Consider the following 22,493-nt stretch of genomic DNA (forward strand, 5'->3'; position numbering starts at 1 on the left):
GTCTCTGTCTGCTCCCACCACACTCATGCCTGGCGCTTTAACTTTCCCCTGTTCCCTTAGGCCAACATGTCTTGGCCAAAAGTCCTTGGAACAAGCCAACCTGACCCTAAGACCTAACAAACTCACTGCACCACGTCTGGTAGGATGTTACTGTGGGGACATGTGAGACTGTGACCAAGTGGAGGCTTTCATAATGGGTTTCATAGGACGCCCAAGCGTGCCTTAGTTTCCCCTTTTCTACCCAGTGTGTGTGTGGGAGACAGGACTGAGTTTGCTTTTTTGACAGGTGGCAGGCCGGCAGGGTGCACTCATGTCAGAGAGAAGAGGAGACCCATGACAGGGTCTGTCTACATGGCAGGATAGTGCAGGGTTAGTAGAAAGGGTATGAGGAGATGCTAGGTTTATTATTTCAGAGCTTGAGAGTCTACACTCATTGGTCATCCCAGGAATTGTGGGATGCCGGATCCCAATAAGTGCTGCCGGCATCCACGCTGTATTATACCCTCAAGCATCCAAGCAGTTTTAATCCAGTCAGAGTTGAATACGAAGAAATAGAAGGTACAAAACACAAACTGACGGATGTAAATGTCTCTCACTCATACATTTCTTCCTGCCAACCAACGGTCACTTACCAGGTGATTACATTGACACCTAGCTGAGGCATCTGTTTGTCTTTTGTCTCTCAGGAAACAGTTTGAGTTGTTTTTTCTAAATGTAGAACATGACTCAGCAAAGACTTAAAGTAGAATTCTATACAGGAGCTCATGGATAGCCCAATATTTCATTCATAGAAAACGAGAAGCAGAAAGCGTTCACGTGACTTTTCCTTCCAGACACTCACTGGTCTAGATTTAAATGTAGAACATGACTCAGCAATGTCTTAAAGTAGAATATGATGTTACACGTTTTCTAAGAAGACTTTAATGTTCAGCAAATTATGAGTTTTTGAATGATATCGCACAGGGCAAACTTGGTATAACTATTGTCGTAATCTTGAAAAAGGGATGAAGGTAAGGGTCTACACTGTCACACTGAGTGTAATTTGTAGACAAAAAGTGGTTTTCTGCTTGTCTGTGAGTCCAGGGTTTTCCCTGCAGTATAGACATAGAGATAATAAATGGAGAGAATCCAACCTGGGCCAACAAGGCAAGTGGACCTGTTGTTTTCAGCCTGCGATTGGTGGACCCCTATTGGATGACAGACCATGTCTAGAATTTCCAAAGGGGGCTGCACCTCTATTTGAAATTTTGCAGGGGTCCGCAAATGAAAAAAGTTTGAAGAACCATTGGGCTAAAGTGACAATGTCATCTCTGGTGATGCACAGATCAGCACCGACCAGGCCACACAGCCCCCAGCCCCCACCACGGCTGGCCAGGCCTCTCCGATCCTGCTCCCCCAGGCCAACCCCATGGAGAAGCCAGGAGGTGGGCATACCTCCCTCCCCGGCCAGTTCTGGGGAGAAGCTGACAGGCAGGATGTATGGCCACCACAATCCTGGGCTGTCCCTAGTGAGAATATACCAGCCACCCCCTTCCCTGCTCTGAGCCCCCTACCCATGGTCTGACTCCTGCACTCTCATCCCCTGCCCTGAGCCCCTCCTCACCCCAATCTTGTTTCCTGCAACCTCCCCATATATTCCCAGCCTCCTTCGCTTAGACCCTCCTCAACCCCTAACCCAGATTCCTGCCCTCCCACACTCCCCGTCTCCTTCCCTGACCTGCCACAGCCCCATCCCCCTGTCCTGGAGAATCTGACCAATAGCTGGTAAGTCTTCTAGTGGATTAATATTGACAGTCCTATCCTGGCTAACACCCATAACTGGATTTATCTCCCAGAAACGTCTCTTGCTCTGTTTCAAGCTGAGTTCTAGTCCTGAGTTCCACAACATCCCTTGGCAGTGAGTTCCACAGGTTAACTGCATTTCCTCACATTCAAAAGTGCTGGGACAAGGCATGTCACATCCAGCAAGCGCTATTCCTGGCTACCAAGGATGACAAGTTTATGGTTGGCAGGTCAGTGTGTCTGGAAAGGCTCCATTCCCTCAGGAAAAGTCCTTGGTAAGTGGGCTTTTATGCACATTTGGCTCCTGGTTCTTAAGGACCCAGCAGGGTCCACACAAACCAGCTTCCAATGATTTGATGTTTGGGAGAAGAAGGAAACCGTCTTTATTAGCCAGGGCAGAAACTATTCAGAAGGCGAGGTTTGTGATCTGGGGTTCTCCTTTTGGCTTGTAACGTCTCACTTTTGCTGCTTATGGAAATCCTTGTTCTTTGGTCTTGTAAGAAGGGATCCTGGGTGTTCTGCAGGACATGGAAACCTTACGGGCAAACTGGTAAACTGAGGCACACTAGACCTTTGAGAAGGAGGAGACCTGGAATTTCTGACTGTTGTCAGCATGCGCAGACAAGATGGATTCCTCGTTGTTTCTGCAGACACAGGTTAACATGGTTACTCCTCTAAGATTGGAGTCAGTGTCTGGCCACTGGACGATGGTCTGTGGGAGACCTCCTAGACTTGGAGCCGCTCAGTTGATCGCTAATGAATGTTTTCTCAGTCACAGTCTCCTGGGTTCTAATTAAGGCCGGCTCTGCTGCCCCTGGGGGCTGCTTTCTGGGGTTCATCTTTGCACAGAAGCAGCCGTTCCTCCGCAGATGCTGGGGGAAGGTGGATACCTGGTGTCCATCTCCAAACTGAGGCTGGGTATCAGGGTGTGTGTCAAGGAAACGGCAGGGGAACGGCTGGGAGAGCAATGCCAACTGGTTGGGAGGAGGGGTGGAGAAGCTGGTAGAAAAGGCCTGGGAAAATGGGCAAGCAGGGTGTTATGGAAAAACCCTCCTCCTCTGCAGCCGACTGTTCCTCTGCCTCCCAGAGTCAAGCTCTGAGCGTTCCCCAACTACAATCACATCTGACAGTCCCTGACGCCCATCTGCCCACCCCATCTCCACCCTCATGTGTTGTCCTGTCTAGCCAGGTGCTTTGAAGATGCTGGGGTCCCCGCTCAGCACGGTGAACGGAGCACTGTCTCCCTGCTGAGTCCATCCCATGTGCGCAGGATCGGGACTCTCCGGACGTCTGGAGCTTTGTCCATCTCATCACCTTCTGCAAGAGCATCAATGACCGAGAGAGACCAAATCTTCAATTTCCAGGAGAGACCCCATCTGAAGCTATGGGATCAAAATGAGAGCTCAGAGTGGGGAAATATTTCATGCCCAACCCACTGAAAAGGTCAGTGAAAAACGGAGCCTTTTCACCAAATGTTTCCCAGGCTTTTGTAGTCAGAAGGGCTCATTTCCCTCAATACCCTCCGGCAACCGTATTCAATGTGTTGAATACTTGTTGGAGCCTTTGCAAAAGTTCTGCATGATCATGGCCTTATTGAGGAACCCATCTGGTGGGCAATTTCTGACTTTTCCAGATGGGGATTTTCCAAGGGAAAAGTTGGGTTCAAGAAGGGAAACTCAGAGCCCTTAGCTGGCCATTGGCGATTTCTCATAAGTGATGGTACTTCTGTGTGGATGACAAGGAAGTTTTCTAAAGGCCTAGGCAGGAAGAGACACTCATCAGCTGTAAGCAGAAGCCAGATAATCAGCCTGGGGATAAAGACATACATTTATAACCCTGAATGTAATTAATAACAGGCACAAGCAACAAACAGGTGCGGTAGATCACATCTGACGATTTTTCAGACAAGAGAGGAGGCACGTCTTAAAGAGCCATGCTAGAAAGAAAAGGAGGGATGAGCTCTAGACTTGGCTCTCAACCTTTCCAGGTGAGCACCTCTTTCAGGAGGGCCATTTGTCTTGCCTTTGCCTTAAGTTTCACCTCATTTAAATACTTCTTGCATATGAAGCTGGATGTAAAAAATACAAACGTGCCACACATGCAAGTACTGACAAATTGCTGAGGTTCTCATTTTTACCAGATAATTATAAAATCCATCAGGTGGAATATAAGCATCGCACTTGCATTTCAGAGCCTCGTGTGTAGAGCAGCATAAACAAGGTGCTGTATGAAATGTTAGTTTGTACTGACTTCTCCAGGGCTTTTCATGGAGCCTGTTGTAAAACCAGGCCGGTACCTAGGTGGGTTGATGAACCCCCTGCAAGACCTCTGTGCATTCCCAGAGGGGCACAGCTTCCTGGTTGAAGGGCTAGGCTATGTCTAGACTGCAGGCTTCTTTTGAAAGAGGCTCTTTCGAAAGCATCTTTCGAAAGAGCCTCTTTCGAAAGATCGCGTCTAGACTGCAGGCGGATCTTTCAAAAGAGAAATCTGCTTTTTAGAAAGAGAGCACCCAGCGAGTCTGGATGCTCTCTTTCGAAGACGGCCTCTTTACATTGAAGAATGCCTTCTTTCGAAAGAGGAACTTTCGAAAGAAGGCGTTCTTCCTCGTAAATTGAGGTTTACCGCCATCGAAAGAAAAGCCGCGTTCTTTCGAAATAATTTCGAAAGAACGCGGCTTGAGTCTGGACGCAGGGGAAGTTTTTTCGGGAAAAGGCTACTTTTCCCGAAAAAACCCCTGAGTCTGGACACGGCCCTAAAGTCTATGAATCTATGAGAGAAGATTTTAAAAGACCAAATGGAAAAATGCACCCAACAAGAACAGACTCACAACCCAGCAGTGTCACGGGGTATCTCTATGGGGACATGAAGGCAAATTCTGGTTATGCAAAACAAACAGAGTCCCCAGCCTTTTGAAGCTGTGCCCTGCTTATAGATCTGTCCTTGTGGTCTGCAATGAACTTGATAAGTCTGAAGGACAGACTCTGACCAAGGCCTGAGGATGATCTCTGGGAAGCTTCGTAGCGTGCGTTCTTTGCTCTAAGATATTTTTCCTGATTTCACCTTACAACAAAAATCACAGAAATGTAGGGCTGGAAGGGCTCTCAATCTATCCAGTCTGCTGAGGCAGAGCTAAATACTATCTAGATCCCTCAAGGAGGTTTTTCTAACCTGTTCTTAAAAGCCTCTGACAACAGAGATTTCCTAACCTCCCTTGGTCTTTTGCCTCAGCACTTTGTTATCCTGACAGTCAGAGAGTGTCTTGTGATGTTTAGGCTAAACTTTCTTTACAGCAATGTGATAAAGGGATTGGCTGCCTTCGAGCGGTGTGTTTGAACATGTGGGCAACTCTGCCGTTAGTAGCTCTTGGAAAGAAAATATGACTCCCCTGAGAAGCCAAAGATGCTTTTCGTATTGTTTTAGCTTAAAACATTAGGGTTTTGCTGCTCTCAAAGTGAGAAAAACATGTGAAGTTTTTCAGGTCAGTACCACATGCTGGGGAGGCAGGGATAAGAACCTGCAGGCACAAGGGCATCTGCCCCTAGCAATATTCCTTCCTGATGCTCAGAGCAAGAGATTTCATACAACCCTGAAGTTTAATATCCCTTCTGTGGTGTTTAGTAAATCTGAGTGAATCTAACTCTAGATCTTCCTTTTACCTATGGAAACGTCCACTCCCTCTTTGGATCTTACTAGGTTTTAGCCTCAGTGCCATCCTGTGGCAATGAGTTCCACAGTCCCTGAGTGCATGAGTCTCTATTTGAATTTCCCACTGTTGTTTCAGGGGCTGCCTCCCTGTGCTGTGCAACAGAGAAGACAGAATCCCCTTCTTTAACCAAGCCTAATCTTTCCTTTCTTTACAGGAGAGTTGAGTGTGTTTTCAAACTGGTACCAAGTCCCCTCTTCACCAGCTCGACAATGAACTAAGCACACCGAGGCTCTCTCAGGTAGGTTTTCCAGATGTGTGTGTAGCTGCGGAGCCTGCCTGGAGATACACAGCGCTTGTCACACCATGACTCTCAGGATCTTTACTCTGTTCTTGTGGTATCTCAGTGCAGCCCCACAATGGAAAATACCTGGCAATTCAACCCAGGGAAAGTGCTGTGTCAAGGGCTAATGTTCTGGGCTGTGTTAAAGGGAGAACTGTGGGTCAGACTTGGGATGTCCCAGTCCCATTCCACTTGGCACTAGTGAGGTCTCAGCTGGAGCCCTGTGTCCAGTTCTGGGCACCGCACTTCTAGAAAGATGGGGACAAGCTGGAGAAAGTCCAGAGGAGAGCAACAGGCATGAGGAAAGGGTTAGAAAACCTCACCCAGGAGACACAGTTAAAAACACAGGGCAGGGCTAGTCCTGAGAAAAGAACAATCTGCGCATTTGTTATAACAAGGACGGGACTCAATTGTTCTCCGCGTCCATCTGCAGCAAGGGAGGGTTAGGTCAGAGGTCAGGAAAAACTTTCTAAGTCTGATGCTCTGTGGAATGTCCAGTCAGTGGAGGTTTCTAAGGCGAGGCCGGACACACATCTGTTGGGGATGGTCCTTCCACCATGCCAGGGGCAGGAGTGGATGACGTCTCGAGGACAATAGTGATCAGTGGTCTCTCTTGCCAAAGGTCCTGCCCCATTCAGGTTGCTTCGTGTCCCATCTGATTTAGGAACTCCTTCTGGATGGGTGGTGTGGAGGACTCCCAAGTTCAGGACAAACATTTTGTAAGCTTCAGAGGGTGGCCGAGTTAGTCTGTACAAGATAAACTTAAAAAACAACAAATAGTCTGTTAGAACTTTAAAGACTAACAAAACGTGTAGATCGTATCATGAGCTTCTGTGGTCACAGCCCACTTCTTCAGATGACCGGCGTGTTGGATGTCCAGAGCTGAAATAAATAGCAGAGAGGACGGCGGGGAGAGGGGGAGGGGAAGAAGGAAAAAAACTAAAGGAGGGTGGGACAAGAAGAGGCAATGGGTATAAAAATATCAAGAGGAAAGGGGAGCTGAAATGTAACAGAAAAAACAAATTGTCTATAAGCACGGAAAGTCTAGATCATGGGTTCCCAAACTGGGGGGCGGGGCATGAAGAAATTCCTGTGGGGGCACAAGGCAACCCCGCTCCCCCCCCCCCCCATCAAGTTTTGCTGCCCTGCTTAGTTCCTTTTTTTTTTTCCTCAACAAGTTTTTTTTTTGGGGGGGGGGCGGCCTTGAGGGTTTTTCATAAATCAGAAAGCGGGGCATGATGCTGAGAAGTTTAGGAACCACTGGACTAGATAGTCAAAAGAGGCAGATGAGAACTATTCGAGGGCAGTTAGAAAGGAGGAGTACTAACAGCATATACTGTACAGACAAAGAACCGTTGGCACCTTCATTGTTTGGTAGGGAGACATTATCAACCTACCAAACAGCAAAGGTGCCAATGGTTGTTCTTATCGGCCTCTTTTGACTATCCAGTCTTTAGGTGCTTATAGATTATTAGTTTCTCCTGTTACATACCCACTGCCTCTTCTTCTTCCACCCCCTCCCATTTTTTCCTTCTGCCCGCCCCCCTTCTCCCTTATCTATTTGAGTTCTGGACATCCAGCACTCTGGTCATCTGAAGAAGTGGGCTGTGACCACAAAAGCTCATGATGCCATCTACGTATTTGGTTAGTCTTTAAAGTGCTACCAGACTATTTGTTTTTAAGCTATAACGCAGAATTTATACACTGATTTATATCTTATAGCTTGGAATACCAACATTGTAAGTGACATTAATGCAGGCTAAGTGCATTCCTCCAAGACTTATCCCTGTTTTGAGGAAAACTCCCTTACAGGTGAATTGCTCTGGCTTCCACCTATGTGTGTGTTAGTCCTTAATTTTGCCTACAGTCCTGACAATAAGGAGTGCTTGGTTTACCTGTAGAGTGTTAATATAGTAGACTAAAAAACACAGAGGGCAGAGTCTGGAGGCAGAAGCTAGACAAATACAGTGGAGACAGAAGGTGAACATTTTTACCAGTGAAGGCCAGCAAACAATACCAGAAATAAGTGAGGGATGGCTGGAGTCTCTAAGGTGGGACAGATTTAAATCAATATCCACAGAGTGCTAGGGCATAATTCATCAGTATGTTACATCACTACCAACACTTCTCTCCTTCCCAGTCAGGTGCTACTGCCGTCCCTTGCCATGGACGAGGCCAACTGGACGTCCGTCTCTGAGTTCGTGTTCTCAGGTGTGTCCGACCGGCAGGACCTGCAGCCGCTGATCTTCGCAGGGTTGTTGGCCACCTATCTGGTGAATGTAATTGGCAACTCCATGCTGCTGGTGCTGATGTGGACCAACCCCCAGCTCCGCACCCCCATGTATTTCCTCCTCAGCCAGCTGGCCTTGGTGGACATGGGCATGGTCTCCGTCATCCTGCCCCAGGCCTTGGTGCACATCCTGACCCAGCACCGGGCCATCTCCTTCACCAGCTGCATGGTCCAGCTCTTCATCTGCGTGGTTGTGGGAAACATGGAGGGCTACCTGCTGGCTGCCATGGCCTATGACCGCTACGTGGCCGTCTGCAACCCGCTGCGTTACGCCGCTGTGGTGACACGGTCCCTGTGCCTCAAGATGGTGGTTGGCTCCTGGGTCGTGGTGCTTCTTCACGCCCTTCTGTACACTGTCATGGCTGCCCGGCTGCGCTACTGCGGCAACCGCCTGCAGCATTTCTTCTGTGACCTGCCGCCCCTCCTGTACCTCTCCTGCACCCGCCCCATCACCATTGAGCTGGTGATCAACACCGAGGGCATCCTTCTGGTGCTGGCCCCTTTCACCTTCATTCTGGCCTCCTACGTCCGCATCGGGGTGGCTGTGGCCCGCCTGCGCTCTGCCCAAGGCCTGCGCAAGGCCCTGTCCACCTGCGGCTCCCACCTGACTGTGGTGATACTTTTCTATGGCACTGTGACTTCACCCTACTTCTACCCAGACACCAGTGACACCCAGGAGAAGGACCGGGTGGCGGCCGTCTTCTACACCGCTGTGGCGCCTGCCCTGAATCCCCTCATCTACAGCCTGAGGAACAAGGACGTGGCTGCAGCTCTGAAGAGGACAGGGAGGAAGGTCCTGGGTTGGGGCAAATGAGACCAGCCTGTGGCTCCATGGTTGCACAGACAGCATTCCACGCATTGCTCCTTTGGGCATGGACTGTTCACCCAAGAGTTACCTGGGGAGCCTTCCCACTTAGCTCTTCCAGGACACCTGGGTTCTTTTCTCCTCAGGGATGAGTCTGGTGGAACTAACACATGTGCACAGCAGCAGGGACACCCACAACTACACACACCTGAGTCTTTTCGTACAAAGGGGAGTCAATTAAAACATGTTTTCAAGGGCATGGCCACGCCGGATTAGCCCCAAGGCCTGTTGTAGTAATTTATGGTATGTCTACACTACAGCGCTAATTCGAACTAACTTAGTTCGAATTAGTTAATTCGAACTAAGCTAATTCGAACTAACGCATCCAGACTAAAAAACTAGTTCGAATTAGCGTTTTGCTAATTCAAACTAGCATGTCCACATTAAGTGGACCCTGAACCCGGGTTAAGGATGGCTGGAAGCAGTGCCGGCAGGGCATCAGATGAGGATTTAGAGCGTGGAGCTGCTGTCTCAGGCTAGCCGAAGGCTGTGCTTAAAGGGACCCAACCCCCACCCCGGACAGACAGTTCTCAGGGGTTCCCCGCTTGCAAAGCAGTCCTGGCTTGGAGTGCCCGGAGTACCCACACTGGGCACATCACAGCACTCGGCCATCAGAATGGCTGCACTTGCTGCAGGCTGCCATCTGGGGAGAGGGGGCAATTGGGGGGCTGCAGGAGAGCTTGCACCCCCAGAAGCCCGCAGAGCCAGCCCAGTCCTCCCCATCGGGGGCTCGTACCCCATTCCTCCCTCACCTCCTTCCACTTACCCTTCCCTAGCCCCCCTTCCTGATGTACAAAATAAAGAAAACGTGTGGTCAAAAATAGAATCTCTCTTTATTGAACAAAACTCGGGGAGACTGGGAAAAGGAGGTGGGAGAGGGGAAGAGAGAGGGTGGGAGAGGGGAGGGCAACTACAATGATCAGAGGTTTGGAAGAGGTCCCATATGAAGAGAGGCTAAAGAGAATGGGACTTTTCAGCTTAGAAAAGAGGAGACTGAGGGGGGATAGGATAGAAGTCTATAAAAGCATGAGTGGGGTGGAGAGGGTGCATAAAGAAAAGTTCTTCATTAGTTCCCATAATAGAAGGACTAGAGGACACCAAAGGAAAGGAATGGGTAGCAGGCTTCAAACTAGTAACAGAAAGTTGTTCTTCACAAAGCAAATAGTCAACCTGTGGAACTCCTTGCTGCAGGAGGCTGTGAAGGCTAGAACTAGAACAGAGGTTAAAGAGAAGTGAGATAAAGTGATGGAGGTTGGGTCCATGGAGTGGTATTAGCCAGGGGGTAGGAGTGGTATCCCTGCCCAAAGTTTGTGGAAGGCTGGAGAGGGATGGCACTAGACAAATAGCTTGGTCACTGTCTTCGGTCCATCCCCTCCTGGGTCCCTAGGGTTGGCCGCTGTCGGCAGACAGGCTACTGGGCTAGATGGACCTTTGGTCTGACCCAGTACGGCCATTGTAAGCTCAGGTCTCAGGGTCGGGGGTCTCAGTGGACCATCTTGATTTTCATGCACACCTGCTTCTGGGTGGCCAGGCTGGCAGCTCTCCTGCCCTAAACGGCCACTTTCCTGTGCCTAGTGCGGAGGTCGTGGAGGGCTGGGGGGCATCGGGTGGCTGGCTCGAGCCGTGCCAGGTGCAGGGTCTGCTGGCTGGGTGCTGGCAGGCTTGAACCTGGCACGGGCACCGTAGCCAGCCCGTGCCCCTTTAAGGGGTCCGGGGCCGTGAGGGGGGCAATAGAGTTTCCCTGGTGGTGCCCAGGGTGGGCACCAGGGAAAGCTGGGGAGGGGTAGCCTCCCACTAGTTTGAATTAAGGGGCTACACAGCCCTTAATTCAAACTAGTAAGTTCAAACTAGGCTTAGTCCTCATAGAATGAGGGTTACCTAGTTCAAACTAAGCGCTCCGCTAGTTCGAATTAAGTTCGAACTAGCGGAGCGCTAGTGTAGCGCCTATCAAAGTTAATTCAAACTAACGTCCGTTAGTTCGAATTAACTTTGTAGTGTAGACATACCCTTACATAGAATCTCTGGACGTAAAGAGTCAAAGGTGTGAACATAAAAGCAGCCAGACTGGGTCAGACCAAAGGTTCACCTAGCTCAGCATCCTGTCTCCCAACAGTGGCCAGTACCAAGTGCTGCAGAGGGAATGAACAGAACAGGGAATCATCAAGTGATGCATCCCCTGCCACCCATTCCCAGCTCCCTACCCATCCTAGCTGCCATTGATGGACCTGTCTTCCAGGAACGTATCTAGTTCTTGTTTGTTTCCTGTTATAATCTTGGCCTTCACAACATCCTATGGCAAGGAGTTCCACAAGTTGACTATGAGCTTTCTGAAAAAAAAACCCTTCATTTTAAACCTGCTACCTGTTAACTTCATTTTGTGACCTCTGGTTCATGTGTTGTAAGAAGTAAAAAACCCTTCCTTATTGACTTTGTCCACATGAGTCATGTTTTGATAAATTTCTCTCTTCTTTCCCCTTAATTGTTTCATTTCCAATCTGAAAACTCCCCGTCTTATTAACTTCATGTCATATGAAATCTGTTCCATACCTCTCGTCATTTTTGTTGCCCTTTTCTTTATCTTTAACCATTTCAGAATTTCATCTTTGGGATGGGGTGACCACACCTGCACACGGTATTCAAGATGTGGGCCACCATTGATTTAAAAAGAGGCAACATGATATTTACTCTCATAGGGTATGTCTACACTAGAAAGTTAGTTCGAACTAACTTAGTTCGAATTAGTTAATTCGAACTAAGCTAGTTCGAACTAACGCATCTAGAACTAAAAACTAGTTCGAACTAGCGTTTTGCTAGTTCGAACTAGTAAGTCCACATTGAGTGGACTCTGAACAGGGCTTAAGGATGGCCGGAAGCAGTGCCGGCAGGGCATAAAAGGAGGACTTAGAGCATGGAGATGCTGTCTCAGGCTAGCCGAGGGCTGCGCTTAAAGGGTCCCGACCCCCACCCCGGACACACAGTTCTAAGGGGTGCCCCGCTTGCAAAGAAGTTCTGGCTTGGAGTGCCCTGAGTGCCCACACTGGGCACATCACACCACTCGGCCATCAGCCCGGCTGCACTTGCCGCAGGCTGCCATCTGGGGAGAGGGAGTAATTGGGGGGCTGCAGGAGAGCTTCCACCCCCAGAAGCCCGCAGAGCCAGCCCAGTCCTCCCCATCGGGGGCTCGTACCCCATTCCTCCCTCACCTCCTTCCACTTACCCTTCCCTAGCCCCCCTTCTTATTGATGTACAAAATAAAGATAACGTTTCTTCCAACATTGACTCTGTCTTTATTGAAAAAAACTGGGGGAGACTGGGAAAAGGAGGTGGGAGAGGGGAAGAGAAAGGCTGGGAGAGGGGAGGGCAACTAACATGATCAGGGGTTGGGAACAGGTCCCAGATGAAGAAAGGCTACAGAGACTGGGACTGTTCAGCTTAGAAAAGAGGAGACGGAAGGGGGACAGGATAGAGGTCTCTAAAAGCAGGGGTTGGGTGGAGAGGGTGCATTCAGAAAAGTTCTACATTAGTTCCCATAAAGAAGGACTAGAGGACACCAAAGGAAAGGAATGGGTAGCAGGCTTGAAACTAGTAAGAGACAGTTGTTCTTCTTCCCAAAGCAAATAGTTAACCTGTGGAACTCCTTGCTGCAGGAGGCTGTGAAGGCTAGAACTAGAACAGAGTTTAAAGGGAAGTGAGATAAAGTGATGGAGGTTGGGTCCATGGAGTCCTATTAGCCAGAGGATAGGAGTGGTGTCCCTGCCCAAAGTTTGTGGAAGGCTGGAGAGGGATGGCACGAGACAAATGGCTTGGTCATTGTCTTCGGTCCATCCCCTCCAGGGTCCCTAGGGTTGGCCGCTGTCGGCAGACAGGCTACTGGGCTAGATGGACCTTTGGTCTGACCCAGTACGGCCATTGTAAGCTCAGGGCTCAGTGTCGGGGGTCTCAGTGGACCCCCTTGATTTTCATGCACACCTGGTCCTGGGTGGCCAGGCTGGCAGCTCTCCTGCCCTAGACGGCCACTTTCCTGTGCCTAGTGCGGAGATCGTGGACGAGGTCCACGATGTCCGCACTAGCCCAGGAAGGTGCCCGCCTCTTGCGGTCCAGGGCAAACTCCCGGGAGCCGCCAGCCTGGTCCCGGCAAGAGGGGGTGGGCTGGGGGGCATCGGGTGGGTGGCTCTGTGCCGTGCCAGGTGCAGGGTCTGCTAGCTGGGTGCTGGCAGGCTTGCACCTGGCACGGGCACCGTAGCCAGACCGTGCCCCTTTAAGGGGTCCGAGGCCGGGAGGGGGGCATAGAGTTTCCCTGGTGTTGGCCAGAGTGGCCACCAGGGAAACCTGGGGAGGGCTAGCCTCCCACTAGTTCGAACTAAAGGGCTACACAGCCCTTAGTTCGAACTAGCTAGTTCGAACTAGGCGTTAGTCCTCGTAAAATGAGGTTTACCTAGTTCGAACTAAGCGCTCCGCTAGTTCGATTCAAATTCGAACTAGCGGAGCGCTAGTGTAGCACCTATTAAAGTTAGTTCGAACTAACGTCCGTTAGTTCGAACTAACTTTGTAGTGTAGACGTACCCTCATTGCCTATCCCTTTCATAATGACTCCAGCGTTATGGGTGTCTGGTGATGCCAACGGCCTCGAAGGATGGCAGGGAATCGACCAGTGGAGATATGCCTCGATTGTCCCAGCCAGCTCAAGAAGATGGAAAACCCCGTTCCCCAGGCCATTTATCTTTAAACTGAGGCAAGTCAATACTGAGGACAGAAATAGGGCCTTCAGTTAGACCTTCAGACAGGGCCTCTCTGAAATATCTCAAAGTTCCCATAAGAGGAGAGTGCAGGGGGCAAAACAAACAAACAAACAAACAAACCCCAAAACTCATCTGGGCCTTTGTGCATCTGAGGGGTGCTGGAAAACCTCCCTGATCTGCTCCCTGAAGCATGAGAGTGTATAGGAAAGGGACAGAGAGGAATAGGGGCACTTACTAGATTTACAGGTGCCAATGTCGGACAGTTCCCCATGATCTAGGAGGAAGGCGAAAATTTGTTCCTCTTGGTTTCTGAGGACAGGACAAGGAGTAATGGGCTTAAAGTGCAGCAGGGGAGGTTTAGATTGGACATTAGGAAAAAATTCCTAACTGTCAGGGTGGTCAAATATTGGAATAAATTGCCAAGGGAGGTGGTGGAATCTCCCTCTCTGGAGATATTTAAGAACAGGTTAGATAGACATCTGTCAGGGATGGTGTAGACGGAGCTTGATCCTGCCTTGAGGGCGGGGGGCTGGACTCGATGACCTCTCGAGGTCCCTTCCAGTCCTATTATTCTATGATTCTATGATTCTATGATCACCCCCACCATTGCTAGGGTATAGCCCATCCCCCATTATTGGCATAAAAAGGTGGATTTTAGAAAGGCGTCTAATTTCACAGCTGCCCCGGCCAGATTAAAACATGGTGGTCGGCCAGTGTGATTTCCAGGACCTTGCCCCCAAACAATTGACAGAGCAGATTTTGTAGGAAAACCTCTCAGTGTGGCTTTAAAAAGGCCCAGGATGCAGCTTCCCTCCCCCTTTGGGTGACTGTTTGGTGCTTAATTCGCCAGGAGGATGTGGAGAGGTTAGTTAAAAGTTTCCACTGCAAGTCCCAGCCCGAATGTTTGTCCCACATTAACTCCCCTTCCCCATCTGTCCAAGGAAGCAGGGCGAGTGTCCCTGCTCCACCGTGTGTGGGAGCAACGCTGGGCCAGAGTGGGAATCGGCTGTACTATTTTGTAAGAAGCCTGTGTGTGCCTCAATTTCCCCCAAGAGCTGCACAATCTCTGGGGGGCAGGGTTATTGCTACACTTTAAAGGTGGAGGCGCCCTATCGAGTAATTGAATATTCAGTGCAAAATGGGGGAGTGGCACTATACGTGAAAGAAAATGTGGAATCAAATGAAGTAAAAATTGTAAATGACTCTAAATGTTCCATAGAATTTCTATGGATAGTAATTCCATGCTCCAATAATAAGAATATAGCCGTAGGGATATATTATCAACCACCTAATCAGTACAGTGATAGTGACTGTGAGATGCTAAGGGAGATTAGAGGGGCTATTAAATTAAAAAACTCAATATTAGTGGGGGATTTCAACTATCCCCATACTGACTGGGTACATGTCACCAAAGGACAGGATGCAGAGGTAAAATTCCCTGATATCTTAAATGACTGCTTCTCTCACTAGTTAGTTCTGGAACCCATAAAGGGAGAGGCTATTCCTGATTTAGTGCTAAGTGGAGCACAGGATCTGGTTCAAGAGGTAAATATAACCGTGACCACTTGAAAATAGTGACCACGATGTAATAAAATTTAACACCCCTGTTGTGGGAAAAACACCTCAGCAGCTCAACACAGTAGCATTTAATTTCTGAAAGGGGAACTACATAAAAACGAGGAAGACAGTTAAACATAAATTAAAAGGTACAGTGACAAAAGTAAAACCTCTGCAAGCTGTATGGAAACTTTTCAAAGGCACCATAATAGAGGTCCAACTTAAATGTGTACCTCAAATTAAAAACCATAGTAAGAGAACCAAAAAAGTGCCACCATGGCTTAACAACCAAGTAAAAGAAGCAGTAAGAGATAAAATGGCATCTTTTTAAAAGTGAAAGTCAAATCCTGCTGAAGAAAATAGAAAGGAGCATAAACTTTGTCAAATGAAGTGTAAAAATATAATAAGAAAAGCCAAAAAGGATTTTGAAGAACAACTAGTCAAAAACTGAAAAGGTAATAGCAAAATGTTTTTTAAGTTCATCAGAAGCAGGAAGCCAGCTAAACAACCAGTGGGGCCCTTGGACGATCGAGATGTTAAAGGAGCACTCAGTGATGATAAAGTCATTGTAGAGAAGCTAAATGAATTCTTTCCTTCAGTCTTCACAGCTGAGGATATTGGGGTGATTCCCAAACGTGAGCCATTCTTTTCAGGTGACAAATCAGAGGAGTTGTTCTAGAATGAGGTGTCATTAGACAAGGTTTTGTCTGACCCAGTATGGCTGCTCTTATGTTCTTATGCATCGTTTATTCAGTTAGTCAATTACTTACAATTTAACATCCCTAGTCTAGGCTGACATAATGATCTCTAAGCTTCAGCCGGTGGGTGAGTTAGTCTGTACAGGATAAACAAAGAAACAATAAATAGTCTGGTAGCACTTTAAAGACTAACAAAACATGTAGATGGTATCATGAGCTGTCATGGGCACAGCCCATTTCTTCAGATGACCAGAGTGTTAGATGTCCAGAACTAAAACAAATAAGGGAGAAAGGAGCAGGGTGAGGGGAATGGGAGGGAGGAAAACAAGAAGAAGCAGTGGGTATAAAAATATCAAGGGGAAAGCGGAGCTGGAATGTAACAGGAAAAACAAATCGTCATAAGGACCTAAAGACTGGATAGTCAAAAGAGGCAGAACCATGAGTAGGCAACAGAGAAGAAGAGTACTAACAGCAGATACTGTACAGACAAAGAGTCATTGGCACCTTCATTGTTTGGTAGGCTGATAATGTCCCAGCCATCCAGTATCTTTATTTAATCCATTAGCATGAGCATAATCTACTAGTGGGTGACCACTGATCTATGGGACCTTCCTTTCTCTTGGTGAAGCTGAGGGCTTCTTGTGCTAGGCTCCAGGTGATGACTAAACGAGACTGAGTTGTATTCGTGTCTCAATCTGTCCCGCTTGGACATGCTGGGCAGAGCCCATGGCAGGAAGCGAGAGGGCTGGTGAGCCGAGGTTCACTCTCAAGAGGTGGAGAGGCTCTGGGCTTTGCCCTGAAGGATGACTGAGTTTTGTGAGCCAGCCAGGCATGTTATACGAGGGCAGGTATAATGGGGTAACAGGGACTGTTGGATTACTGAGTTTAGAGGAGAAATGAGTCACTGGGGCATTGCACCGTGCAGATTCCTTCAGATCGGTCAATGGAAACTATTGCAGGCCAGTGACTGTATTAGCTGGCCGGACCCAGAAGAACCCAGATCCAGGCATTTGACCTTTAGGGGAAGAGGCAACCTGTCTTTCTTAGTTAGGGCAATAACTATTGCAAAGGCCAGCCTGGCAAGCCGGGATCCTCCTGATGTCTTGCAACTGTTCATTTTTGGTGCTTCTGAAACCCTCAGTTCTTCCTTACATGAGCCATCAGTGCTCTTGTTAGGAGTGCTCAAGGATGGGGTCCAAGAGCGTGTTGAGGGGGACCTAAGAGACACTGGTAGACTGAGGCACTCTGCCTCTTTTCAGGGGCAGGAAGTGGAATGCCTGTGCATTGCCATGTATGGGGTTTGGACGGCACAGGGGAGAGATTTAGGGGACTTGGCGACTGGCTGCTTATGATGGTCCATGAGGAGACATGATGACAGCAATCCATGGATCTCAGAGATCATCCGTGCCCACACCCAGGGGACAGCTCAGATGAGCACTAATGAATGTTTTCTTAGTCAAAGTTCCCCAGAGGCTAATTAAGGCTGGTTCTGTTGCCCCTGGGGACTGGTTTCTGGGGTTCATCTTCACAGAGGAGCGGCCGTTTCTCTGCATATGCTGAGGGCAGGCAGGTGCCAAGCGTCCTTGTCGGAGGTGAGGCTGGGTATCAGGGTGTGTGTTGGGGGCACCGCAGGGGAGAGGCTGGGATGGCATCTGAATGGGGGCATGTAGGGGAAGGGCCCAGCACAGCAGGGAAACCCCCCACGTCTCCTGTGTTCCTCTATCCCTCTTGTACAGAGATGTTCCCCACCCACAGTCGTCTTTGACAGGCCTCACCCAGCCCCTCCCCTCTGTGGGCAGCCTCACCAGTCTCTCTGTCTAGACAGGTGTTTTGACGGTTCCTGGAACAGGGCCCCGGGCACTGGTGGGTCCCCACTCAGACTAAATTCTGTCTCCATTCTGCATCCTTCCCTCATTTGGGGGGTGGGTGGGGATCTTTGGACAACCAGCGTCTGTCTCCCTTGTGACCTTCCACAGGTTCTCCACAGTGTCAGGGGCTCTAACCGAGAGCTCGCAGTGCGGACGTGTGTTGTGCCCAGCCCCCTGAAGAAGGCCCTGAAAAATGGAGCATTTTTCCCCAACATTTCCAAGGCTTGTCATGGAGAAAATGGGCCATTTCCCGCTATATCCTCTGGCAACTGTATTGAATTCGGTTGAGTTCTCTGTGGGGTCCTTCGCATTCCCTGCAAAGGTTCCGTGTTCCTGGGGACTGGGATAACATGGAAGGTTTCTAAGGGGGCCAGTGGGATGGGATGCGTTATGGCCGGACGCTGAAGCCAGACAAAATCAGCCTGGAAACAAAGGCTGATTATATAACTAGGAGCGTAATTAGTGAGCGACACAATCTGCCAGCTGGTGCTATGGATTCACCACGCCTGCCTTTTCTCAGCCGAAATGGGGTGCTTGTTTAAAAGAGTCGTGCTGGAAATGAAATGCAGGGAGAGCTCTAGTTTTGGCTCCCAGCCTTTCCAGACAACTGCACACCTTTCAGGATGCTGATTTGTTTTGCCTCCCCGCCTATGTTTCTCCTCACTTCTTAAGAACTTGCTTAGGAAATCCCAAGGAACGATAGGAAGGCATCACACTCGCTGTCATTGACGTTCTCCTTTGTATCAGATAATTATAAAATGAAACATTTGAAATGTGGCCGTTGCACTGACACATCTGTGCATAGGACGCAGAACAGCATAAACAAGCTCCTGTCAGTATGAAATGTCAGTCTGGACTGACTTCCCTAGTGCTCTTTGGTAAGAGGCGGCAAATATCTCATCTGGTGGAGAACTTCTGACTTGTGCAGGTGGAAATTTGTTGAGGGAAAGATGGGGTTGGCGGAGGAAGATCATGGCCCAGTGTTGGTCATCAAAGATGTCTCATGAAGGATGTGTGAGTGTTTGTGTGAGTTGGAAGGAGGTCTCTAGTGTACAAATGGCCAGACTGGGTCAAAACAAACCTCCTTCCCATTCAGAATCTATCTCTCAGCTGAGCAAATGGCACAAAGTTTAAAAACCTGCAGAGGCAGGTGGCGATCAGCCCTACTCCTATTGACATTACTTTCTGACCATTAGGCTGTGTCTACACTGGGCCACTTATTCCGGAAAATCAGCCGCTTTTCCGGAATAAGCTGCGAGCTGTCTACACTGGCCCTTGAATTTCCAGAAAAGCAATGACGCTCTACTGTACAAAATCAGCTGCTATTCTGGAAAAACTATTCTGCTCCCGCTCGGGCATAAGTCCTTATTCCAGAACACTGTTCCGGAAAAGGGCCAGTGTAGACAGCCCAGTAGTCTTTTCCGGAAAAAAGCCCCGATCGCGAAAATGGCGATCGGGTCTCTTTTCCGGAAAAGCGCGTCTACATTGGCCACAGACGCTTTTCCAGAAAAAGGGCTTTTCCGGAAAAGCAGCCTGCCAATGTAGACGCTCCTTTTCCGGAAAAACTGAAAACGGAATAGTATTCTGTTTTAAGCAGTTCCGGAAATTCATGCCAGTGTAGACACAGCCTTAGTGTTTTCATAAAACCCAGCATCATGAGGTTTAATATCCCTCCCACAACCGTTTGTTTGTTTGTTTGTTTGAGTGATATTCCTCACAGCTTAGGAAATGTCCATTCCCTCTTTTCATTTTGATAAGTTTCAGCCTGAACACCATCATGTGGCGATGAGTTACCCAGTTCCTGAATGTGTGACTATGTCTTTAGTCCATATTTGAATTTAATGTCATGGGCTGTCTCCTTGTTGCTATGCCAAGAGACAGGGAGGGCAGAATCCCTCAAGCTCTTTTCTCTGTCCCATTTTCATTGCATCATGGTCCCGCTTGCACTTTATACCCCACTCAGCTCTCTATCCTCTCTGCACAGGAGACTTTTCTGGAGTCTGACATGTTCCCGAGCCCCTGCTCAGGCCACATTTCCCATGTGGCATTGTGGAGGGGCAGGGCTGCAGGCAGGAGCCAGATGCAGAAAAAGTGCTCTGTGTGTGTTTCTAAACTCGTACCAAGTCCCCTCTTTGCCGGCTTTTGGATGAACTGAGCAAACCAAGCCCCTCTGGTCTCTCAGGTAGGTTTTTCAGAAATCCTGCATCCCTGCTGTCACAGCAGCTGTGTCTAGCTGCCATTTCCAGTCACTGGCTCAGGTCCGACTGTTCTCTGCTAGGCCGAAGAACCGCTGTGCAATTTTGTTTCCTGCTTTGGTAGTACAGCTGACCCCATCCTGGGAGGAGTTGCAAGGTGTTTGGAGGACAGGATAAATGCACAGGATGGAAATTTGGTGCCCCTTTGGCTAATTGGATGCTCAGTCTGAATTCAACAAGGCAGAACTGAGAAAAAGAAAAGGTTGAAATACTTCACTTATGGTGGGAAAGGGAGTGTCCCACTCTGCTTGGCGCTGGTGAGCTCTCACATGGACCAGTGTGTCCAGACAAGCTGTGGGCAAATGAGAGAGAGTCTGGGGAGAACGGACAAAGGGGAAAAGTTTAGAAATCCTGCTCTGGCAGGTTAGAAAAATGGGGCATGATTGTCCTAGACAAAAGAAGACAGAGGGGAACCTGATGACTGGCCTCTCGCACTCAAAACGCTGCTGGCTGGCCAGAGCTAGGGTGTCAGTTTAGCAGGAAGACGAGCACCAAATCCAGAGTCTCTGAGTCCCAGCGACGCACAGTCAGACCACAGAGACGCTGCACGTTTACACAGCGACGGTCTGGGCCCATGAGCAGAACAGAGCCAGGGTTGAATGGGTGTCTCCACTGTGGGACAGTTTAAATCGAGATCAAGCTGTTAAACCGTTCCCCAAAGACGACCGAACAGGACTTGGCTCCCAACAAGCAACAGGCGGAATGTGTCAGCGCGTCACCTCACTGTCAACTCCCTTCTCTGCCCTGCTCAGGTGCTGCCTCGGCCCCCACCATGGATGTGGGAAACTGGACGTCCGTCTCTGAGTTTGTGCTCCTGGGTCTGTCCGAACAGCAGGACCTGCTGATCATCGTGGTGCTCCTGGTCACCTATTTGGTGAACTTGGCAGGCAACTCCCTGTTGCTGGGGCTGGTGGTGACTGACCCCCAGCTCTGCAGCCCCATGTATTTTCTCCTCAGCCACCTGGCTGTGGTGGACATGAGCTTCGCTTCCATCTCCCTGCCCCAGGCCCTGGTACACGCCTTGACCCAGCACCGGGCCGTCTCCTTCACCAGCTGCATGGCCCAGCTCTTCATGTTCTTCTCTGTGGGCAACATGGAGAACTACCTGCTGGCTGCCATGGCCTACGACCGCTACGTGGCCGTCTGCGACCCGCTGCGCTACGCCGCCGTGGTGACACGGTCCCTGTGCCTCAAGATGGTGGCTGCTTCATGGGCCGTGGTGATTGCACACGCCCTGCTGCACACTGTCATGGCTGCCAATCTGCGCTACTGCAGCAACCGCCTGCAGCATTTCTTTTGTGACATGCGGCCCCTCCTGCTCCTCTCTTGTGCCCGGCCCATCACCACTGAGATGGTGACCTATACTGTGGGTTTCTCGGTGTGGCTGAGCCCTTTCGCCTTCATCCTGGCCTCCTATGTCCGCATTGGGGTTGCTGTGGCCCGTCTGCGCTCTGCCCAAGGCTTGAACAAGGCCCTCTCCACCTGCGGCTCCCACCTGACCATGGTGTTGCTCACATTCAGCATCGTGATGTGGCTCTATTTCCACCCAGACTCCAGCGACACTCAGGAGCATGACCAGCAAGTGACCTTCTTGGACAAAGTATTGGTGCCCACCCTAAACCCCATCATCTACTGTCTGAGGAACAAGGATGTGGCCGCGGCCCTGAGGAGGGCAGGGAGGAAGGTTCTGGCTTGGGGCATGTGAGTGGAGCTCCATCACTTCTCTGGGCCTGGACTTTCTACCCAAGATGTGTCTGTCCCCTTAGATTCTCCTGGACACCTGGGTTCTTTTCCTCTCAGACATGAGGCTGATAAAGCTAAAACATAGGTAGGGTCATGCCCACCTACACACACACAAATATACACAGCCCAAATCTTTCCATGGAAAAGGGGTAAATTAAGGCCTGTTCCCAAGGGCATGGCCATGCAGGATCAGCCCCAAGGCCTCTTGTATAGATGTATAAATGTTCTTATTACAGATTGGCCCGAACACTCAACAATCTCAACATAAGAGCGTTTAGACTGCGTCAGTCCAATGGTCCATCCCTCCCAGGATCCTGTCCGCTGTAGGTGCCCAACACCAGGTGCCCCAGAGGGAATGAACAGAACAGGGAATCATCAAGTGATCCATCCTCTATTGCCTGTTCCCAGCTTCTGGCAAACAGGGGCTAGTGACACCATCCCTGCCCATCCTGGCTAAGGACCATTGATGGACCTGTCCTCCATGAACATATCTAGTTTGTTTTTGAACCCTGTAATGGTCTTCACCTTCAGAACGTCCTCTAACAAGGCATTTCACAGGCTGACCCTGCTTTGGGTGGAGAAACACTGCCTTCGGGTTCTTTTAAATGGGCTGCCTACTAATTTTTTTGGGTCACTCTTAGGGTATGTCTACACTACAAACGTTAGTTCGAATTAACTTTGATAGGCGCTACACAGGCAAACCCCTAGTT

The 22,493-nt window shown here is 49.5% G+C and overlaps 2 protein-coding genes across 2 annotated transcripts; both read left to right on the forward strand.

Moving 5' to 3' along the window:
• The first annotated feature begins 7,933 nt into the window (after positions 1–7,933).
• Positions 7,934–8,872, forward strand: LOC142823750 (olfactory receptor 1f45-like). Its single transcript, XM_075915072.1, has one exon. It carries the CDS (start codon positions 7,934–7,936, stop codon positions 8,870–8,872), a length of 939 nt encoding a protein of 312 aa, XP_075771187.1.
• Positions 8,873–20,812: 11,940 nt separating this feature from the next.
• LOC102451563 (olfactory receptor 1J1-like) lies at positions 20,813–21,745 on the forward strand. The gene has a single exon (XM_006115122.2). It carries the CDS (start codon positions 20,813–20,815, stop codon positions 21,743–21,745), a length of 933 nt encoding a protein of 310 aa, XP_006115184.2.
• Positions 21,746–22,493: the final 748 nt, after the last annotated feature.

This window comes from Pelodiscus sinensis, unplaced genomic scaffold (assembly GCF_049634645.1).
Source record: "Pelodiscus sinensis isolate JC-2024 unplaced genomic scaffold, ASM4963464v1 ctg34, whole genome shotgun sequence".
NCBI lineage: Eukaryota > Metazoa > Chordata > Testudines > Trionychidae > Pelodiscus > Pelodiscus sinensis.